This window comes from Ursus americanus, chromosome 5 (assembly GCF_024610735.1).
Source record: "Ursus americanus isolate L20-20 chromosome 5, mUrsAme1.1.p, whole genome shotgun sequence".
Classification (NCBI taxonomy): domain Eukaryota; kingdom Metazoa; phylum Chordata; class Mammalia; order Carnivora; family Ursidae; genus Ursus; species Ursus americanus.
Window position 1 is genome coordinate 2,443,056 of NC_142131.1, and position 21,358 is coordinate 2,464,413.

The window sequence follows — 21,358 nt, forward strand, 5'->3', positions numbered from 1 at the left end:
CTATCCAAAGCAATCTATAGATTCAATGTAATTACTACCAAAATTTCAATGAAATTTTTCACAGAAATAGAAAAAGACAATCCTAAAATTTGTATGAAATCACAAAGACCTCCATGAGGCAAAGCAATCCTAAGAACAAAGTTGGAGGCTTTACACATCCCAATTTCAAACTATATTACAAAGCTATAATTATGAAAATGGTATGGTACTGGCCTAAAAACAGAAATATAGACTAATGGAGGGCAATCAAGAGCCCAGAAATAAACCCAGGCATATACAATGAACTAATATTTGACAAGGCAGCCAAGAATACTCAATGGAAAAAAAGTCTCTTCAATAATTGGTGCCGGGAAAATTGGGTATTCATATGCAGAAGAATGAAATCAGATGCCCCTCTTACACCACTCAGAAAAAGTAATGTGAGATGGATTAAAGACTTAAACGTAAGAACTGAAACTGTAAATTCCTAGAGGAAAACAAGAAAAAAGCACCTCTACATTGGCAACATTTTTTTGCACCTGACATGAAAAGCACAGGGAACAAAAGCAAAAATAAGCAAGTGGGACTACATCAGACTAAAAAGCTTCTGCACAGAAAAAGAAACAATCAAAACATGAAAAGGCAACCTACAGAATGGGAGGAAATATTTCCAAACCATCTACGTGATAGGAGTTAATATACAAAATGCATAAGGAACTTACACAAGTCAGTAGCAAAAAATCAATCCAACTGTAAAATGGGCAAAAGACCTGAACAGACATTCTTTCCAAAGAAGACATACACATGGCCAATAGGTACAAAAAAAAAAGTGCTCGACATCACAAACCATCAAGAAAATGCATATCAAAACCATAATGAATTATTACTTCACAGTTCTTAGAATGTCTGTTAACAAAAAAAGATACTTAAGTGTTGATGAGAATGTGGAGAAAAGGGAATCCTTGTGCACTCCTGATGGGAATTTAAAATGAGCACAGTTATGGAAAATCATATGGAGGTTCCTCAGAAATTAAAAAGAGACCTGCAGTGTGATCCAGCAATTCCAGTTTTGGGTAAATATCCAAAGGAAACAAAATCATTATCTCAAAAAGATATCTGTACCCCCATATTCACTGCAGCACTGTTTACAATAGCCAAGATATGGAAACAATTTAAGTGTCCACTGACAAACGAATAAAGAAATGTGGTATATATGCACAACAGAATATTATCCAGCCATAAAAGAAGGAGAAAATTCTGCCACTTGTGATAGCATGTGCTGACCTTGAGGGCATTATGCTATGTTAAATATGAAATAAGCCCAACAGGGAAAGACAAATATTCCACTTTTATGTGGAATCTAAAAAAGCAGAACTCATAGAAATAGAGAGTAGATTGTTATTTGCCAGGGGTGGGAGTAAGGAAGAAATAGGATGATACTGATCAAAGGGTACAAACTTGTAATTATAAGATGACTAAGTTCTGAAGATGTAATACATAGCATAGTAACACTGTTAACATAGTTAGCAATACTGTGTTATACATTTGACCTATGTTAAGAGAGTAGATCTTAAATGTTCTCATCACATACAAAAACTGCTAGTTGTGTGAAATGAGGTGTAAACTAATTTTGTGGTAGCCATTTTGTAAATATATAACTGTATTTAATGATCATGTTGTATATCTTAAATTTACAGTATTATATGTCAATTATATCTCAATAAAGTTGAAATAAAAGGAGAAACTGCAGTAGATCTGAGGAAGTCTTTGAGGAAATAAGTTTGTTAAAGACAGTATTCTAGTAGCCAAATAATGAAAATTTAAGCTTCCCAAACGGGGGAAAAGTATACAATTGATTGGACCAAGTTTGGAATCAGTGAAAAGTAATACCCATGGTGTTTTTGAGGATCATAAATCTATGGTGAACATCAAAAAGGAAAATAAAATCTATTAGAAAAAATGTCAGCCAATGAGTCTGGGTGCCCGGTTTCCCTGCAAATAAATAAACAAATAAATGAATAAATGTGGGATAAAGGCACAAGTCGTTCAATTGCTAAACAAGGTTGTAGTCTGTGAGTTGTTTAAACAGTACAGCATCTTTTCCTCATTGGGGAATTCCATAAGTTATTTCAGTCTGCCTGAGATAAAAGCAGTATTTTACCTGCTGAGTTGATGCTTCAACACTGAATCACAGCTCAGAGTGTGAAGTGCAGGATTAAAGAGGCCTGAGATACGGTCATCACATGCTCCTGCGGAAACCTCTGTGTGATGGGATGTTCACTCCATACTTGTATATCCTCAGAATACCTTGGGAACCTGAAAAAACATAACTCTATAAGGAACTGTGTTATCCCTTGTTTTTCTGTTTAGTAAATATCGCTGTACATCTCTCATCCTTGACATACTAAAGAAACAGAACGTTTCCTAAATGTGTCTTTTCTTAAAAAAAATCTGTAATCATCCTATTGGGACAACCATGTATAACTCATTCAGGAAATTTTCTTTTACTCTCAGACTACATTAAATGATGTCACCTCCCACCTCTGTACTCCATATAATCCTATTTTACCATTTTACAGTTTTTTTGAGTGTACTGTAGCTGTTTACATGTCTACATCCTATGTGAACGTCAAATTTCTAGAACACTGTAATCAAATTTAAAAAAATGATTTTTCTTCCAGTCCTTATAATATCCCTCTTGCAGTAAGTGTTGAATAAATGAGTGAATGAGTGAATAAATGAGTCACCAACTCTTCCCTTATATGTATTCTAGATTCCATTCTTCTGAGTCTGTGTGCTTCTCATATGAGTCCTTTGTTTTCTTCATCCCTGTCTTTGCTCTTGCTTTGTCACCTGTAATGGGTTGAACTGAATCCTCCAAAACACATGTCCAAGTTCTAAGCCCCCACACTTGTCAATGTGACTTTATTTGGGTAACTAAGATAAGGATCTCAAGATGAGATCATCTTGAGGAGGAGTTAAGATGGCCCAGGAGGCAACAGGAGGACTCTATGCTAGCCTCATCCCTCCAACACAGCTAGATCAGTATCAACTCATTCTGAATACCCACAAAATTGATCTAAGGGCTGAGAGAACAAACTGCACAACATGAGGGAGAAAAGAGGCCAAATTGTGGAAGGTAGGAGGTGCAGACAGGTGATTTGGGGGAGAAAAGAATCACCGGGTTGTGGAGGGGAAGGAGCCCTGATTAAGGAGGGGGGGAGAAAGAGGGAGACAGAGAGAGAGAACAGAGTACACGGCATTGCACAAGAAAAATACTTCCCCAAAACCACTTAATGGGAAAAGGAGAGGGGCCGATTATTACAAGTTTTTGTAAGAAGTGGAGCTCAAAGTCTCAAGTTTTAGAAGTCCCTGCCATCGCCTGGGTGGATCCTGGTAGGTACAGGGGTGCTCCTACGGAGGAGGAGAGCAGAGGCTCCAGAGCAACCATGGTGGGTGGATCCCCTGGGTTGTATGGGGACAGAAAGTTACACTTCTTGGAGTGCATTCTGGAAAAGTGACACGCCTCTTTGGGGACAAAAGAGCCAGCAGGCAACACTGAACTGCCCCATTCATTAGAATAGGAGCAGAGGCAGCTGCTGAGGGGAGCTAACCTGGAGGCCAGCTTTTTGCTGCACCTTAACGTAAACTCCATGTCCTTGCACATTCATTGGACTGCCATTCTAGGACAAACCAGCACCAGTGACAGCCCAGCAAGACCCTCTCCCAAAGGATCAGTGCAGGTCCATGCCATGCTGGGTCCCTAAAATTTGAAGTTAAACAGAGCCCTGCCTCCTGCACTCTGCAGGTGCTTTTTCACTAGGGCAAGAGTGCCTAAAGTCAGAGCAGCAGGGGGCCCTCCCCCAGAAGACCAGCACCTCCCCCCACAAACCCCAGTGGCACACACCAAGTCTACTGATGCTGGACTGCTGCAGAGCTCCATCTCTAGGGGAAATAGGATCTAGCTTCTTTTAACAAGCAGACCAAAACAACCTAAGTTAAAACTCACCGCACAGTGGAAAAGGTGCAGACACTTACCCCAGCAGGCAAGGAGAAACTCTGCAGAGGACTGACCTGAGGAAAAGAGAGCCAAAGCACAAGAGCGGAGTGAACACAGCGTATACCAGAAACACCTCCTGAAGCCCCAGGCCCTGGACAGCATATGACCTCTCCTTACTATAGCCATTACTCTCAGGAGCAGGAAACATAACAGGCTTTCCTAACACACAGAGGACAGAGACCCAGACAAAATGCCAAGATGGAGGAATTCATCCCAAAAGAAAAAAGAAGAGGTCATGGCCAGGGATCTAATCAGAACAGATACAAGTAATATGCCTGGACCAGAATTTAAAACAATAATCATAGGGATACTAGCTGGGCTTGAGAAAAGCCAACAAGACACCAGGGAGTCTCTTACCACAGAGATAAAGGACCTCAAAACTAGTCAAGCTGAAATAAAAAACTGCTATAACTGAGATGACAAACTGGATGTAATGATCACAAGGAAGGAAGAGATACAGGAACAAATAAGTATATAGAAGATAAAGTTATGGAACATAGTGAAGCTGAAGAAAGAGGGAAAGAAAAATATTAGATCACAAATGTAGACTCGGGGAACTCATTACTCCATAAGGCATAATAGCATTCGTATCATAGGAGTGCCAGAAGAAGAAGAGAGGGAAAAAGGGACAGAAGGTTTATTTGAGCAGTTTATAGCTGAAAACGTCCCTAATCTGGGGAAGGAAATGGACATCCAAATCCAGGGAACTCCCACCAAAATCAACAAAAGCAGGCCAACACCAAGACATAGTGCCATAGTAAATTCTGCAAAATATGGAGATAAGGAAAGAATCCTGAAAGCAGCAAGAGAAAAGAAATCCCTAACATACAAGGGAAGACAAATAAGGTTAGCAACAGATCTCTCCACAGAAGCTTGGCAAGCCAGAAGAGACTGGCATGATATATTCAACCTGCTGGATGGGAAAAGATGCAGCCAAGAAGACTATCCAGCAAGGCTGTCATTCAGAATAGAAGGCGAGATAAAGAGGTTCCCAGACAGACAAAAACTAAAGGAGCTCATGGTTTCTAAACCAGCCCTGCAAGGAACAGCAAAGGGGATTCTTTGAGTGAGAAAGAAAGACCAACAGCAACTAAGACTAGAAGGGAACAGAGAAAATCTCCAGAAACCGTGACCTAACAGGTAATACAATGGCACTAAATGTGTATTTCTCAATAATCACTCTGAGTGTAAATGGACTAAATGGTCCAATCAAAAGACCATAGAGTATAAGAATGGATAGAGACCAAGACCCATCTATTTGCTGCTTACAAGAGACTTAATTTAGACTTAAAGACACCTGCAGATTGCAAGTGAGGGGATGGAGAACTGTTTATCACGCTAATGAACATCAAACAGACTAGCCATACTTAGATCAGACAAACTAGATTTTAAACCAAAGACTGTCACAAGAGATGAAGAAAGGCACTATATCATAACAAGGGTTCTATCCAACAAGAAGATCTAACAATTGTAAATATGTATGCCCCAACTTGGGAGCACCCGAATATATAAATCAATTAGTAAGAAACATAAAGAAACCCATCGATAACAATACAATAATAGTAGGGGACTTTAACACCCCACTGACAGCAATGGACAGATCATCTATGCAGAAAATCAACAAGGAAACCCTGGCTTTGAATGACACACTGGACCAGAGGGACTTAACAGGTATATTCAGAACATTTCATCCTAAAGCAGCAGAATACACATTCTTTTTGAGTGCACGTGGAATATTCTCCAGAGCAGATCACATACTGGGTCACAAATGAGGCCTCAACAAGTATAAAAAGGTTGAGATCGTACCATGCATATTTTCAGACCACAGTGCTATGTGACTTGAAGTCAACCACAAGAAAAAAATTGGGAAGACCACAAATACATGGAGGTTAAAAAAAAAAAAATCCTCCTAAAGAAATGAATGAGTCAACCAGAAATTTAAAGAAGAAATAAGAAAATATATGGAAACAAATGAAAATGAAAACCCAATGGTCCGGAACCTTTGTGATGCAGGAAAAGCAGTCATAAGAGAGAAGTACATGGCAATACAAGCCTCAAGCAAGAAAAGTCTCAAATACACAACCTAACCGTATACCTACAGAAACTAGAAAAGGAAAAGCAAATAAAGCCTAAAGTCAGCAGAAGGGAAATATTAAGATTAGAGCAGAAATAAATGATATGGAAACAAACAAATAGTAGAAAAGATCAATAAAACTAGGAGCTGGTTCTTTGAATCATTTAATAAAATTGATATCCCCTCAGCCAGAGTTACCAAAAAGAAAAGAGAAAGGACCCAAATAAATAAAATAATGAAAGAGGAGAGATCACAACTAACACCACAGAAATACAAGCAATTATGAGAATATTATGAAAAATAACATGCCAACAAATTGGGCAATCTGCAAGAAATGGATAAATTCCTAGAAACATGTGAACTACCAAAATTACAACAGGAAGAAATAGGAAATTTGAATAGTTCCATAACCAACAAAGACAGGAAATCAGTAATCAAAAATCTCTCAACAAACAATGTCCAGGGCCAGATGGCTTCCTAGGGGAATTCTACCAAACATTTAAAGAAGCGTTAATACCAATTGTTCTCAACTGTTCCAAAAAAATAGAAATGATGGGTGTTATGGAGGGCACTTGTCTTATTGAGCACTGGGTGTTGTATGTAAGTGATGAATCACTGAATTCTACTCTTGAAAACAATATTGCACTGAATGTTAACTAATTAGAATTTAAATAAAAATGTAAAGAAAAAAATAAATACAAAATAAAATATAAATAGAAGGAAAACTTCCAAAATCATTCTACGAGGCATTACCTTGATTCCAAAACCAAAGACCCCACTAAAAAGGAGAATTCCAGGCCAGTATCTCTCACGAACATGGCTGCAAAAATTCTCAACAAAATACTAGCAAACTGAATTCAGTAGTACATTAAAAAATTATTCACCACAATCAAGTGGGATTTATTTCTGGGTTGCAAGGCTAGTTTAATATTTGCAAATCAATGTGATACACTACATTAATAAAAGAAAGGATAAGAACCATATGATACTCTCTATAGATGCAGAGAAAGCATTTGATAAAGTACAGAATACATTCTTGATCAAAACCCTCAAAAAAGTAGGGATAGAGGGAACATACCTCAATGTCATAAAGGCCATATATCATCCTTAGTAGGGAAAAACAGAATTTTTCTCCTATGGTCAGGAACAAGATAGGGATGCCCACACTCACCATTGTTATTTAACATAGTATTGGAAGTCCAGCTTAAGCAATTAGACAACAAAAAGGAACAAAAGTAATTCAAATCAGTAAGGAAGAAGTCAAATTTTGACTAGTCACAGATGACATGATACTGTATGTAAAAAACTTGAAAGACTCCACCAAAAATTGCTGGAACTGATACATGAATTCAGCAAAGTTGTAGGATACAAAATCAATGTACAGAAATCTACTGCATTTCTTTACGCCAATAATGAAGCAGCAAAAAGAGAAATCAAATAATTGATCCCATTTACAACTGCACTAAAAAACATAGGGTACCCAGGTTTAAATCTATCCAAAGAGATAAAAGATCCGTATTTTGAAAACTATAGAATACTTATGGAAGCATTTGAAGATGACACAAAGAAATGGAAAAACCTCTCATGCTAATGGCTTGGAAGAACAAATATTGTTAAAATATCTATACTACCCAAGGGAATCTATGGATTCAATGCAATCCCTACCAAAATACCACTAGCATTTTTCTGAGCTACAATAAACAATGCTAAAATTTGTATGGAACCACAAAAGACCCTGAATAGCCAAAGGAACCTTGAAAAAGAAAAGCAAAGTTGGAGGCATCAGGATTCTGGAATTCAAGCTCTATTACAAATCTGTGATCATCAAGACAGTATGGAACTAGCAAAAAAACAGACACAGAGATCAATATAACTGAATAGAAAATCCAGAAATGAACCCACAATTATATGCTCAATTAATCTTTGACAAAGCAGGAAAGAATATCCAATGGAAAAAAAGGCAGTCTCTTCAACAAATGGTGTTGGGAAAACTAGACAGCCACATGCAAAAGAATGAAATGGGACCACTTTCTTATACCATACACAAAAATAAATTCAAAGTGGATGAAAGACCTAAATGTGAGACAGGAAACCATCAAAGTCCTAGAGGGAAACACAGGCAGCACCCTCTTTGACACTGGCCATACCAACTCTTTTCTAGACATGTCTCCTGAGTCAAGGGAAACAAAAGCAAAAATGAACTATTGGGACCTCATCAAGATTAAAAGCTTCTGCACAGCAAAGGAAATAATCAATAAAACTAAAAGGCAACCTGCAGAATGGGAGAAGATATTTGCAAATGACATATTTGATAGATGGTTAGTATCCAAAATCTATAAAGAATTTACCAAACTCAACACTCAAAGAACAAGTAATCCTGTTGAAAGATGGGCTGAAGACAGGAATAGACATTTTTCCAAAGAAGACTTCCAAATGGCTAACAGACACATGAAAAGATGCTCAACATCACTCATCATCAGGGAAATACAAATCAAAACCACAATGAGATGCTACCTCACACCTGTCAGAATGGCTAAAATTAACACAGGAAACAACATGTTAGGGAGGATGTGGAGAAATGGGAACCCTCTTATACTGTTGGTGGGACTGCAAACTGGAGCAGGCACCCTGGAAAATAGTATGGAGGTTCCTCAAAAAGTTAAAAATAGAACTACCCTACAACAAAAATACTGATTCAAAGGGTCACGTGTACCCCAATGTTTATAGCAGCGTATCGACAATAGCCAAATTATAGGAATAGCTCAAATGTGCATCAACTGATGAATGTATAAAGATGATGTGTGTGTGTGCGTGGTGTGTGTATATACACACACAATGGAATATTACTCAGCCATCAAAAAGAATGAACCCTGAAAGGACACGTACGGAGCTAGGATGTATTATGCTAAGTGAAATAAGCCAATCAGAGAAAGACAAGTACCATGTATTTCACTCGTATGTGAAATTTAAGAAACAAAACAGATGAACATAGGCGAAGGGGGAAAAAAGAGAGGGAAGAAAACCATAAGAGACTCTATACTATAGAGAAGACACTGAGGGTTGATGGAGGGGAGGTGGGGGGGGTTTGGTTAAACGGGTGACGGGTATTAAGGAGGGCACTTCTTGTGATGAGCAATGAGTGTTGTATGTTAGTGATGCATCACTAATTTCATTCTTGAAACCAGCATTACACTATACGTTAACTAACTAGAATTTAAATAAAAACTCAATAAAAAAGATCATCTTGAAATAGGGTGTGAAAGAAAAATTGCACAGAAATTAAACAAAGAAGACTTTATTCAAGTCTTGCAATAGAGGACAGAGATTGAATTCAGCTCCCTTGAAACAAAAGACAGGAGGATTTTTAAGTGCTGATGTGAGGTAGTGGAAAAGTACCGGAGGACGTTAGAGGAGTGTGATGAGGTCATCTGTGCTTGCTCTCTGTCACTTTCTAACTTAGGCTCCTACTCCACCACAGAGGCTAGAAGATAGGAGCACTATCTTTCTTGATTGAATTTTAAAGGGATGGCCAGGGGCCTATGGTCAGGAAGAAGCCTGTCTAAGTTTAGTCAAGCTTAGGGGAAAGTTAAGGCTCTCTTGTTCATGTGGGCCTTAAATCCAGTATCAGTGTCCTTGTGTTCTTACAAGAGAAAGGCAGAAAAGACATACAGAGACATGAAAGGAGAAGGCCAAGGTGAAGACAGAGAAATATGGGAGTGTTGTGTCCATAATCCAAGGAACGCTAAGGATTTCTGACAGCCATCAGAGGCTAAGAGAGGCATGGAATGTATTTTCCCCAGAGCCTCCAGAGGAACCAACCCTGCCACATCTTGATTTAGGTCTTTTGGGTTCAAGAACTGTGAGAGAATGGATTTTTTTAAGCCTATCAATTTGTGGTAATTTGTTATGGCGGACCTAGGATTGTTATATAACAGCTTTCTGACAGGTTTCTCTCCAGCTCTCATTTAACTCCAAATATCAAAATTGTACATCTCATTAATGACTTAACTGTTTAGTCCTCTATTCCTTTTTTTCTTTCCTCTTATTTTTTCCTCTCTTTTAAGTACCAGCCAAAAGCCATGGCTTCCTCCTCTACATTCTTTTGATAATGTTGCTGATAAGGATAATACAGCAGAAACTTGTTTAGTATTTGCTCCATCAAACAACCTTACGCCTTATCCTTTTTAATCCTCATAAAAACATAACAAGGCAGGTACTATTATTTTTTATATTAAAAACAAAGGCGTTGAGGAACAGAGGGATTAAATAGTACTAAGTGGCAGAATGAAAATTTGCTTTGAGATCTGACTACAGAGCCCATGTGCTTAACGATTTTACTATATTTTTCTGTATATATGATTGAATGTTTGTCTCATGTTGCCTTCTACTATAAATAACTATGCATTTTTCTTTTCTACTGCAAACATTCAACCAAGATAACTAAAAATCACAGATGCACAAGCATATCCATTTAATCTTCCCATTTTAAAGGTTTTCTAATATTATTTATATTGTGATGCATTTCTTTCAACTTTTATATTTCAGGAAGGAATTAAAGCAAGTTGTGCAAATACTTTTAACCTTTAAGTAATTTAAAAGTTCTGTCTTATTTACCTTTTTTTAAAAAAGATTTTATCTATTTGAGATAGAGCAAGAGAGCACAGGCAAGGGGAGGGGAAGAGGGAGAAGCAGACACCCTACTGAGCAGGGAGTCTGATGTGGGACTCCATCCCAGGACCCTGGGATCATGACCTAAGCTGAAGGCAGACACAACCAACCGAGAGACCCAAGCATCCCTTATTTATCTTTTCACAGCATTTAGCACAATTCTTTGAATGTCAGAAGTGCTCAAATTTTATTGACTATAGTTAACCCAAGTATCAGCCCCCCAGTTGTTCCCCAATTTCCCAGCATTCTAGGATTGTATTTTCCTTTAATATTTTAATAGAATGGCACAGGCCCCTACTGTATATGCAGTGGGAAACCCATTGCTCTTCTGCCCAACAATAATTCTGAATCTTATGAGTTGGGAGAAGGGTCCATATATGTCCCCTGCTCACCTACCACTTGAGTTGTTTCCCTTTGAGCTCCTGCTATTAGCTTCATTCTGTGACTTGTCCCCTGAGACTGCCATCTTGTTATCCTGGACACTGTTCCACTGACATGAAAGTGCTGTCTGGTAGACTGCTACTCATTGCCTGGAATGTAAAGGGGATTAAAGCATATCACCGCTTTCATTTATTCATTCAATAATTCAACGAACACACAAGCATTCATTGAGTGTCTAGCAGCACTGTGCTGGGCACTGGGGAGACCAATGATAACCAAACAAATGAAAGTCCCCACATTCGTGTAGCTCATAGTCAAGCGAGAAAAACAAAACTCCCACAGATGCACAGATGAATATAAAATTACAGCTGAGGTAAGTACAATGAACAGAGAACAGAAGGATAAGCACGCATTAGCCAGCCCTATGGCAGTGAGCTGGAGGAGGAGAAGAGCACTGAAGAAAGGATGACAGCACATGCAAATAAACCACAGTAGAGTGGAGCAAGGTACACTACAGCAACAACAGAACAGCCCATTGCTAGGGATGCATAAACCTAGGCCAAGAAGGGAGCGGAGTGAGCCTGGAGAAAACGTGCAGAGCCACTTTACCGACTGCACAGTCTACTTCAGGGTTCTTTAATAACAAATGGGATCTTAATTCTAAAGTTAATTGGGAGTTATTGAACAGTTCAAAGTAGGAGATTGATATGATACTCTTTGTATTTTGAAAAAAAAATTCTGGCTACAGACAAGAACTAAAAGGCTGAGGCATGGTGGATGCAGGGATTCCTAAAAGGAAGTGTTGGTCCAGATAAAAGATGATGGTTTAGAGTAGGGAAATGATGGTGGAGACGAAGATAAATGGAAAGACTTGCGAAGCATTTAATGCAGCAAAAAGTAAGACCTGATGATATGAAGGAAGCACAGGATGTCAAAAATACAAAGCTTGCTAAAATAGTATAGACAGCAAATTGCGCAAAGTACATGTTAGACACTGCAGTCTGAAAAAGTGATCAAAGGTTTTTGAATAAGGGAAATTTCCATGAGCTATGTCTCTTCTTAGCCTCCTGCCTAAGAGCTTTTCCTTTACACCCACTTTCTTTCCTTTAAAACCATATTCTCTACCCCCATTTTGTTGCTTTACTTATTTCTGGACTCACAATCATTTCTTCATAGTAACTTTAACATAATGCCCCTATCAAGTGGACAGTTTAACACTAAGTCTCCACTACCTTAGGGCCTAGATCTGCACTGCCGACACTTCTACCGAACTGTTGCTGAAGTGTCTGCCACAGTTTCACCCTTAGCACTACAAAGACCCTGGAGAGGTACTGAAATCAAACTTTTTTTTTTTTTTTTTTTTTTTGTATATCTTAGATCAAATTCTTAGGCTTAGACTTTCACCAGAACTTCCAGGTCATGGAGTTGTGTATGACTATGGTTATTTTCATCTCCCCATGGAGTCAAATTATTTCAGCCTTCCATGAAGCCTTCATAACATCTCCTGTGTTACTGACCAGCTGTAGTATTTATACCTCCTAGAAAAAGATTACTTTTTTTATTATTTTGTAGTTCTCATACTATATGTCATTCCCTACTCTTCAAAATGTCAGTTTAGGTATCCCAAAATGGCTTACAGAAACTAAAAGCTAGATATAATAGTCTTTGAAGAATAAGTAAAGTACGTAATGTTAACAAGGTAGAATGAAAATGCTTAGTAATGAAATGACTTGCAAATCCATGTATCCCTTGGAGAAGGAATATCTATACCTAACACTGGATCTGTTCTTCTTGTGCTCTTTTGTAGGGAACATCCTTCTGTATCAGAACTTCCCCTGTTTTCTTACCCGGATTTCTTCACCAAGGCTGATGAAGAGTTGGCAAGAATCATTGACCATCACGTAAGACTGACGTCCTTGAATTAGCAGCAAAAGCTTTGTTCTTTAAAGGCACTTTGAATTAGAAAGTGTAGTTCTGAGACTGAAACATTAACGCGTGGAACTTAAAAATAAAGCCATGATTGGCTTTGCCAAACTTAATTATATCTTACTGTGCTATCTATGTACTTCAGTGCCTTTACTGGGTTACAGAAAATTTGGCTTTCTGTCATTTGTGAAATACTAGCTTTATCCTGTTTCCTGGGCTAGTACTGACTTCTTGTGACAAAGATCTGATACTGAACACTGAACACTGATTTCTTACATAGTGTAGTTTTAATAAAGGAACAAAAATCTTTTGACTCAATTTTTGATGACCATTCTTTACCCTTGAAATTTTGCAGGGACTTTACTCACTTTGTTCTTGTTATGAGTTAAACAAGCAGTGGCAGTACAAGGCCGTTCACTTCAGACCCTTTAATCCGTTGAGTTATATTTAGTTGATTTATGAAATAATTTTGTAACTGCTTCTTTTTAGGAGTAGAGTTGGAATAGGAGAGAAAGTACTTATTTTCTGTTTTTCTTAGAATACAGTATGGCCTAAATAGCACATAGAATGTGTTTAAATTCTTAAGAATTAATCCTCTGTTCATTTTTCACAATGTAAAGATCAAGGTCATGAAGTACACTGAAATCTCTCAAATAAGGCAGATTAGTTGTCTTTGGTTATAGACACTGTGTCATTATTACACCACCTACCACTTTTATGCCACAACATAAAATCGGTAGTTTGGTCAAACAGTATTATTATTCAGTTATATGACAAAAGTTATGTCACAGATGGGTATCATAGTTATCAAGGTAACTTTGTATTTAAAATTTAACTGGGAGTAAGAAAAATGAATATGATTTTATTAAACTTTTTTGTTTAATATTTACTCTGAGTATGTTTATTGCCTTTGGAAAGCTAAGAGATCGGTTGTAAATTCTGTGGTTTAGTCCTGCTTATTAATAATGTCTACATACCCCAAATAATAGTTGTAATCCATAGCACTAGTATACAGTAATTTATAAGTTAATTGGTAGGTCATTAAGCTTAGTCTGGTTGTCTGTGAGTATGGATGGGCTGAGGGTAACAAAATAAGAAATGAACAAGGGTATGAAGTGTCTTTTGGAATTTCCAATATTTCATGCTAAGGGCCGTTCTCTCCTGAACTTTTTTACCCAGCTTGAAGACAGATTACCACCTCTTTAACCATTTTCTTCATCAAAGACAGTAGAAGGGAAATAGCTCCTCATGACGACGTTTGGTTGATTTGCAGTCCTTACTTCCAACTACTGAGTCCTAGAACTTTTGCTTCCACATAATGCTGTTATTGTCATTAATTAACATGGTCGATTGAGGTGAATCCCTTAGAAGTCTTTGTATTTGTCTGTTGCAGAATCAGCATTTGTCTGCCCATCAATTTCATTTTCTACTTCATATGTAATAGCATCACATTTTTGCCTTTCACTTTAATTTGGTTTTCTTTTTGTTTTGCTTTGGCTTGATTTTTCATTTTATGACTCCATGCTATCATGTAAATAACAATATTCATTAAGTAATGACATTCTTTTGTAATATAAAAATGCAAACCCTGTTATCTCTTCTTTTGAATGGTTTATTACTATTAAAAATGTTAAGAGGGAATCTGGTTTTTTTTTCTTTCTTTTTGGGGGGAGGGAGAGAGACTCGTATACTTTCTAATAGAGGGCTTGTATATTTTTCCAGTTATGGTTGGGGTTAAATTCCTCAAGAATATCTGTGAGAAAAACTGAGAAGATAATTGGATTTAGAATCTGCATTTTGAGAAGCTAAATTGATGTATTTTTTCATTTTTTCATGGAAAATCACATGTAAATGACACTTTCTCTCTGTGACAGTGGCAGGAAGAGCTAAAGATTCGACAGAAAGAAGATGCAATATGTGAGGCCCAGGAACGTAAAGACAGAGAGTTAGAGGAAAAAAATCACTTCAGAGAAATTATGAAGAGAAGAGAAGAGAAACTACACAAGCAAACAAAACCCTACGAGCTTCCTCCGAGGACTGAAGTAATTTCATTAGAAATAAAAGAACCCCCCAAACTGAAGTCCATATGCCAGAAATTGCATGAAAGAGATGAAGATAGCTAGATTGTAGGAAAAATTTCTAATTAACTAGAAGCCATTTCTTAGGAGTTGTTATCCTGGTGCAGATTCTTTAATAGTCGTATCTTAGTCCTAAATTAGCAGCTCTTAATCACATTTGAGTGAAGTGATCTTACTAGTTAAAACATTTTCAGGAATATGTCTAGAGCTCTTCCTGACTTTTTTTTGTGATCATACACCATACTTAATGATTCTCAGAGTCTTGATTTTCAGTGGACAGTTAGATAGAAACGAACTGTAAATTATTAATGAGTCACATTTAAGAATTATTCCTTGAAAACAGAATGAGCACCAACTGATACTCCTATGTTGACTATTATACAAATAAAAGAACTAAGGCACCTGCTTGGGTTTGTATTTCATAGTCAATGCCACATCAGGCTATATGTCAGGAACTTGAGTTCAATGAATACAGCAGACAAATCTGAGCAGGCCATTCATCTCAGGATGATTTGGGTTTTGGCAGATACCAAAGGAGACCCCTGAGTGACAGTGGTTTTACCTTGGAAGATGAGTTTATGAGGATGGATCTGGATGGTCCTGGAAGGTACAGGAACACTTACCAAAGAGATTCAACCAATTAGGAGTCATTTTTTAAATGGTACTCACTTCCTCTGAAACTCTCAATCTATAGATTGGGTTTGGGTTCCCATGATGGCTTATACTCCTTTTCTGAAAAACAGAGATAATAACCACACCTCAATTTCTTGATACTCAAGAGCCAGTTACCTCATTAGGGATGATAAATGACTACCAGATTAGGAAGGTAACAGAAATCAGTGAAAGGGGCTATGGAATACCTGCCCCATCTAAAGAAAGTTCCCAGCACTTGGCTACCCTCAGCAATGTGTGTCCAGTATTATAGCATCATACAATCTTTCAAGAAGGAGCTCTTAAATAGGATTACTTTTTAAAATAAAAGTTGGGAAATTTTAAAATACTGGCAACTAATTTTTTTAAAATCACATAGTTTAGGGTTAAATTTGTGACCCATATTATATGAATTTACAGTATCATTCTTTAAGGTCATAATAATATATAGTAGAAAAATAAAAGGAAGGAGGGTGTTTTTATTATGATTTCCTATAAGGCTGTTTCAAATCTGTGGCTCTTCCCAAACCTTTTGTATCATCCTTGTCTCCTCTTACAGAGAATTAGTTCTCAGGAATAATATCTCCCAGTGTACCTTTCTAAATACCGTCCTTAATCTGTGCTTTCTTCACATATGAAAAGAAATCTCTCTTACAGAAAGCAAGCCAGTCCCCTTTCCCTGAATTTCATCCCTTTGAAAATCTTGCTTCATCAAGTATTCACTATCCTTGAAGGAGCTCCTTACCACTCACTCCTACCCACAGATGTCTCAATTTTCTACCATCCTTCCATTCAAACGACTTTCTCCTTAAGTCCTGCAGTGATAGCAGTCTTACCAGACTGCCCTTTTAAGTCATAACCTTTCTGATAGGTCGTGAGAGAGGGAACCACTGGGCTGTGAGTTGTGGGGAAGGGACTCTGGACATCTCACTGCTACTTACATGAATGTCAGCAAATCCTGCTGCTTCAGAACCGCTTTCATACAAGCCTGGTGCTTCCAATTTCTGCACTATTCTCGTGCTTTTGGGCATAGCTCAGTCTGCCTTAAGGCTTCCCCACTGCAGACTTAGGTTTATTTATTTCTTTTTCTTAGTCTGTTCCCACTTGTCCACCTGCTTTCTAATGTCCACATTTTTCTTCTCACTACCCTATTTTCTCTTTATGGATTGATGCCTTTAAAAAAAAGTTATTTTTTTTCTATCGTAGTAGTAGAGATTTGTAAGGGAGCAAAAAAAGAATAACGTATATGTTTGTGTGTGTACATACATACACACACATATGGAGAGAGAAAGAGACGATTAGTCAGAATGTTTGTACCTTTATTCTTAAATTATTTTGTAAAATTCTTTATTCTTATTCTTTAAAATTCTTAGAATCTAGCAACACACACCTCTCTTGGTCTTCCTCCTATATCCCGGAATATTAGAAAAGGCTGGGGCTTATAGATCTGGGTTCACATTCTAACTATGCTCCCTGCTAGCCATGAAACACTGGGTATGTCACTGAACCCACTGGAGCTTCAGTTTACTCATTTATAAATTGGGTACCGTTTGTGTAAAGAGTGGCATCAGTCAGAAGCTAATCAGGAAAACAGAAATGTGTCAGTCATTTTAAGAGAGAATTTAATGTAAGGAATTGTTTTAAAGGTGTTAGAGAATTGAGAAAATGGAAAGGAAACATAGAAACAATACCAACTGCAAGAAATTGCTACCACCGCTATGGCCAGGGCATCAGAGGGAAAGAGGGCTGGATTATTAGAATCCAGAAGCATGGGAAACAAGCTGCACAAGCTGGGATCCAGCCCTCTGTCAGAAAGGCGCTGCCTTACTGCTGCTGGGACCTCTGACAGGGCACCATAAGGCAGTTTTGGGTGCTCAGAGGAAAAAAAAGGAAACAAGAACAAACTGTCTACGGCTCAAACCATGCTGCCAGGAAGAGCAAGAAAATGGAAAGAATCAGGATCATCCTTTGCCATCCTGGAGATTTTCCTACAGTGCTCCTGCCCCCGGAATCACAAAGCAGATGGAGTGGTAGGTTTGGGACTGGTTAAATAACTAGAAAAAAGACGCAGTGCAATGCCTAGAACATATTACTCCATGTAATACAAGTTAATCCAACCCCTTTTTTCTTCTGCATTTTTGGTCTTCTTTTCCGCAAATTTCCCCAGATCAAAAAAAAAAAGAGCTTGGAAGAAAGCATCACCTTTTAAGTTAATGTAAATGTAAAGCAAGTTTATTACAATTTATCTTCATAATTAACCCTTAATTCTTCGCTAAGTACTTAATCTCACACAAACTCAACCGAAACTCTTTGCAATTTACCCTTCATATTGATTTTGCCTCACAATTCACAAAGTGTTCTCTGCGTCCCAGGCTGGATTGGGCAGCAGGTGGATTCTCTCAGTGACTCCTGTGTGTTTAGCTCATGGTTTCTGGGCCCTACTTACTTATTTTCCCAGTCTCTCCACGTTACGTTGGTAAGAGGAAGAAGGAGAATGAGAAACCTATTCCGTGTCTATGAACTCTCTGCAGCTCGTACTCACCTTTAAGTGCCTCTACTGCTTGGAAGTGTTAACTTCTCTAGGTCTAAATCCCTTTCTACCTAAAAATCATTTCCATGACTCATTTCTATGCTACCTTCACTCTATGTTTACATTTATTTTGAAAGAGTGAACCCAGGTCTTCCGACATTCATTTACTATGAATTCTCCATAGATTTCTCTTCGCAACTACCAAAGCGGCTTCTTTTTCACATAAACTACCTAATAAACATTTTACCTTACTGAGAATGAAATATTTATAGGAATTTTAGCCAGTTTTACTAGGGTATTAGAAATTAAAAGACATACATTAGGGAACAAAAGAGAGAAAAGACAAACAGTAAATAAATTCCGAGTAGCAGAAACATGAACAAAAGCATTTCCCCTAGTGCAATTTCATAAAGGTAAATCAAAAGATTTGGAAATGTTTGTGGGGCATGCCAAAGAGAAGTTTAGGGAAGAAAATACCCAAAATAAATATCTGTACTCTGCTGAGTGGGTGTTTGGGGGCATGAAGAGGTAGTAGACAAAATAACTCACAGCCATAGTTTTAGAAACTCTATCATAATGTTTATCAATTATAACTCAAGTAATTGATTTTTCTGCTCTTGCCAGTAAAAATCCTCTCTGGGACATATGACCGTAACTATCTACTAGTTGATTATGAGTAACCTTTCTCATTTTTTTGAATCTTTTACATCAATAAATCCAAAGACAGTTACAGGCTACAGCTGGTAAGTGCAGTCCCTTCTTTCCATATACCACCATAACCAGCCCACCACGTCCACACCACGTGGTCCCACAGCAAGGTTTCACAGTGGTGCACTTTGGACATTTTAAGTTGGATAATTATTTTAACGGGCATTGGGCCTTCTGAGAATTTCAGCTACTTAGCAACATCTTTGGTACGTACCCGCACGCAAGATCTAAGCGGCAGCCCTGCCCCTGCTCCGCGCCCCCCGTTCAGACTACCAAAAGTACGTGGGGAACAAAATTGCCCTTGGTTGAGAATGACTGGCCTATGGTTTCACTGACCTTGACTTCCAAATTCCAAAGTTAATTTCTTGGAGATAGTTTTTGGGTTTCTTTCAAATTTTGTCCAACTGCTTACACATGAAGCTCTCGCTTTTGGTCGGCTGGTGACTCCCACTTAAAATCACCACAGGTCTCATGAAGCCACTTCATTCCTCCTCATGTCTCCATTTGCTGAAGTGGAAACACGAACAAGAGGACCCCTATTTGTTTTATATGTGATTCACTGGTGATATTTATCACCTTTCCCGTGGGCTAAACACAAATGAAGGCAGGAAGCCATGAAAACCTGCTCTGCCAAAGCCTGTGCAGAAGAGACGTGCCTAGTAATAAATTCCTCCCACACTGTACTTCACAGCCGTGGGCTGGCCACTTAAGACTGAAAGTATTTGTAAGGCTCCTTGTACTAATTCTAGGTATTTCTCTGACATGTAGGATGTGTTTGGAAATTTAGAGCAAAATTCATTTTAAATTATCATCTTCTATAACATAAATTCACATATTTATACAGTTTTGCAAATTTTGTTGATGACTTGGTTACTTTAGAGCTACATGCATTTTTCATAGTGACATAGATTTCAAGGATAATTTGGCTCTAATGTTATTCAAGCTCGCTTTTTCCTCCAATCATTCTAGCTAAGGGACCTATTTACATAATACCTAATGCCTTGTTATTTTTTTTATTCCTGCTTCATTGGAAAGGCAAGAGTAAACAAAAAGAAATGCATTTCCAAAGCACTTTTTAGTGGAAGATCTTTGTGGTATCCAGCTTTCTAGGGAAATTTCCCAAGCCTATTCTATACTGGAAATGGCAGGCTCTTTTTTATGAATTAATGAACATGGCAGAGGTTAATTAAGCATTTCAGAATCATCAGTGCAACTTTTTTAAACGTAGTCACACTACTAGCAGTCCAGTGATGCCTTGACTATTTACTCTCAAGCTTCCTTTTAAAGACATTCACTTCATTTCACTGGAAAACTGAGTTTGACTAAATGCTATATTCTTAGGAAGACTGACCATTGGTAGCTTCCTGGTAGGCCCAGGCAACCAAAAGCCAAAGAAAGAGAAATATAATGCTGAGTAATCATCTTTCATTTAAGTTAGCCATCACTCATTCCCCATACCTGGTTTAAGGAGAAGGGTGAAAATAAGCCTAAAACCTATTTGATTACCAAATAAATGTTTGAAGTCCCTTGAAGAAAAGCTCCTGAGCCAATTACAACCCTTGGGGCCAACACAGATGAAATCAACACTCATGAAAATAGGGAGATGATAAGGAGGAATGAAAGAGCTCCTAAGATGTTAGTGCTTAAAGTCAATAATCTAGTGCTTTCATTTTACAGATGAGAAAACCGAGCACTTGCAGTTCACCGAGCTGAAGAGGAGATATTCATTAGTTCACTGACTACGAGAAAACTATGAAGCAGGTACAATAATGTCCACTCATTCCTGAGGAAACAGAGGCTTTTAAAAGCAATGTGCAACCATGTCACTTAGGTCTGTGAGGTCTTAATGACCATACTCACTTCCTTAGAGATTTGGAAAAAGAGTAGCAATCAAGAGTCTTACCCAAAGGCTAGTTCTGCTTGTGATACCAGTCTGAGGCTCTCTGTTCAAACATTTCCAACAAACCATTTATGAATACACACCAACAATATAGAAACCCCCCCCACAAGTATATAAAGTTGAATTGTAATAAAGTTTTAGATGAGCTCTCAAATGAATTAAAAAGTTAAAATTCTTAAAAAGTTTGATAATTCATGAAATATCAAGTGAAGCCATGATTGTTTTCAGTAATCATTTAGGAACGGATAATAAGATGCTACTCTGTATTCATCCCGCTGTATAATTATTATGATGGTTTGGAAAGAATTAGTTGTGTCTGGGAAGCAGAGGTGTAGACAATAGGAAAAAGTTTTTTTTTTTTTTTTAAGATTTTATTTATTTATTCAACAGAGATAGAGACAGC

At 37.8% G+C, this 21,358-nt stretch overlaps 1 protein-coding gene and 1 long non-coding RNA gene across 7 annotated transcripts in view; one reads left to right on the forward strand and one right to left on the reverse strand.

The window, feature by feature from the left end:
- Positions 1 to 16,132, forward strand: part of TMEM232 (transmembrane protein 232) — a 241,089-nt gene extending 224,957 nt beyond the window's left edge. For all 6 annotated transcript variants that reach the window (XM_087861928.1, XM_087861927.1, XM_087861931.1 and 3 more), the window contains 2 exons: positions 12,970 to 13,063; positions 14,963 to 16,132. In XM_087861928.1, coding sequence (XP_087718054.1) covers positions 12,970 to 13,063; positions 14,963 to 15,211 — 343 coding nt within the window. In that variant the 3' untranslated portion in view covers positions 15,212 to 16,132. The remainder of the gene's footprint in view (positions 1 to 12,969; positions 13,064 to 14,962) is intronic.
- LOC148110024 (uncharacterized) overlaps positions 1 to 21,358 on the reverse strand; it is a 326,861-nt gene that overhangs the window by 85,295 nt on the left and 220,208 nt on the right. Inside the window, exon 5 of the long non-coding RNA XR_015724340.1 lies at positions 2,141 to 2,295. This is a non-coding gene — a long non-coding RNA (uncharacterized LOC148110024). The remainder of the gene's footprint in view (positions 1 to 2,140; positions 2,296 to 21,358) is intronic.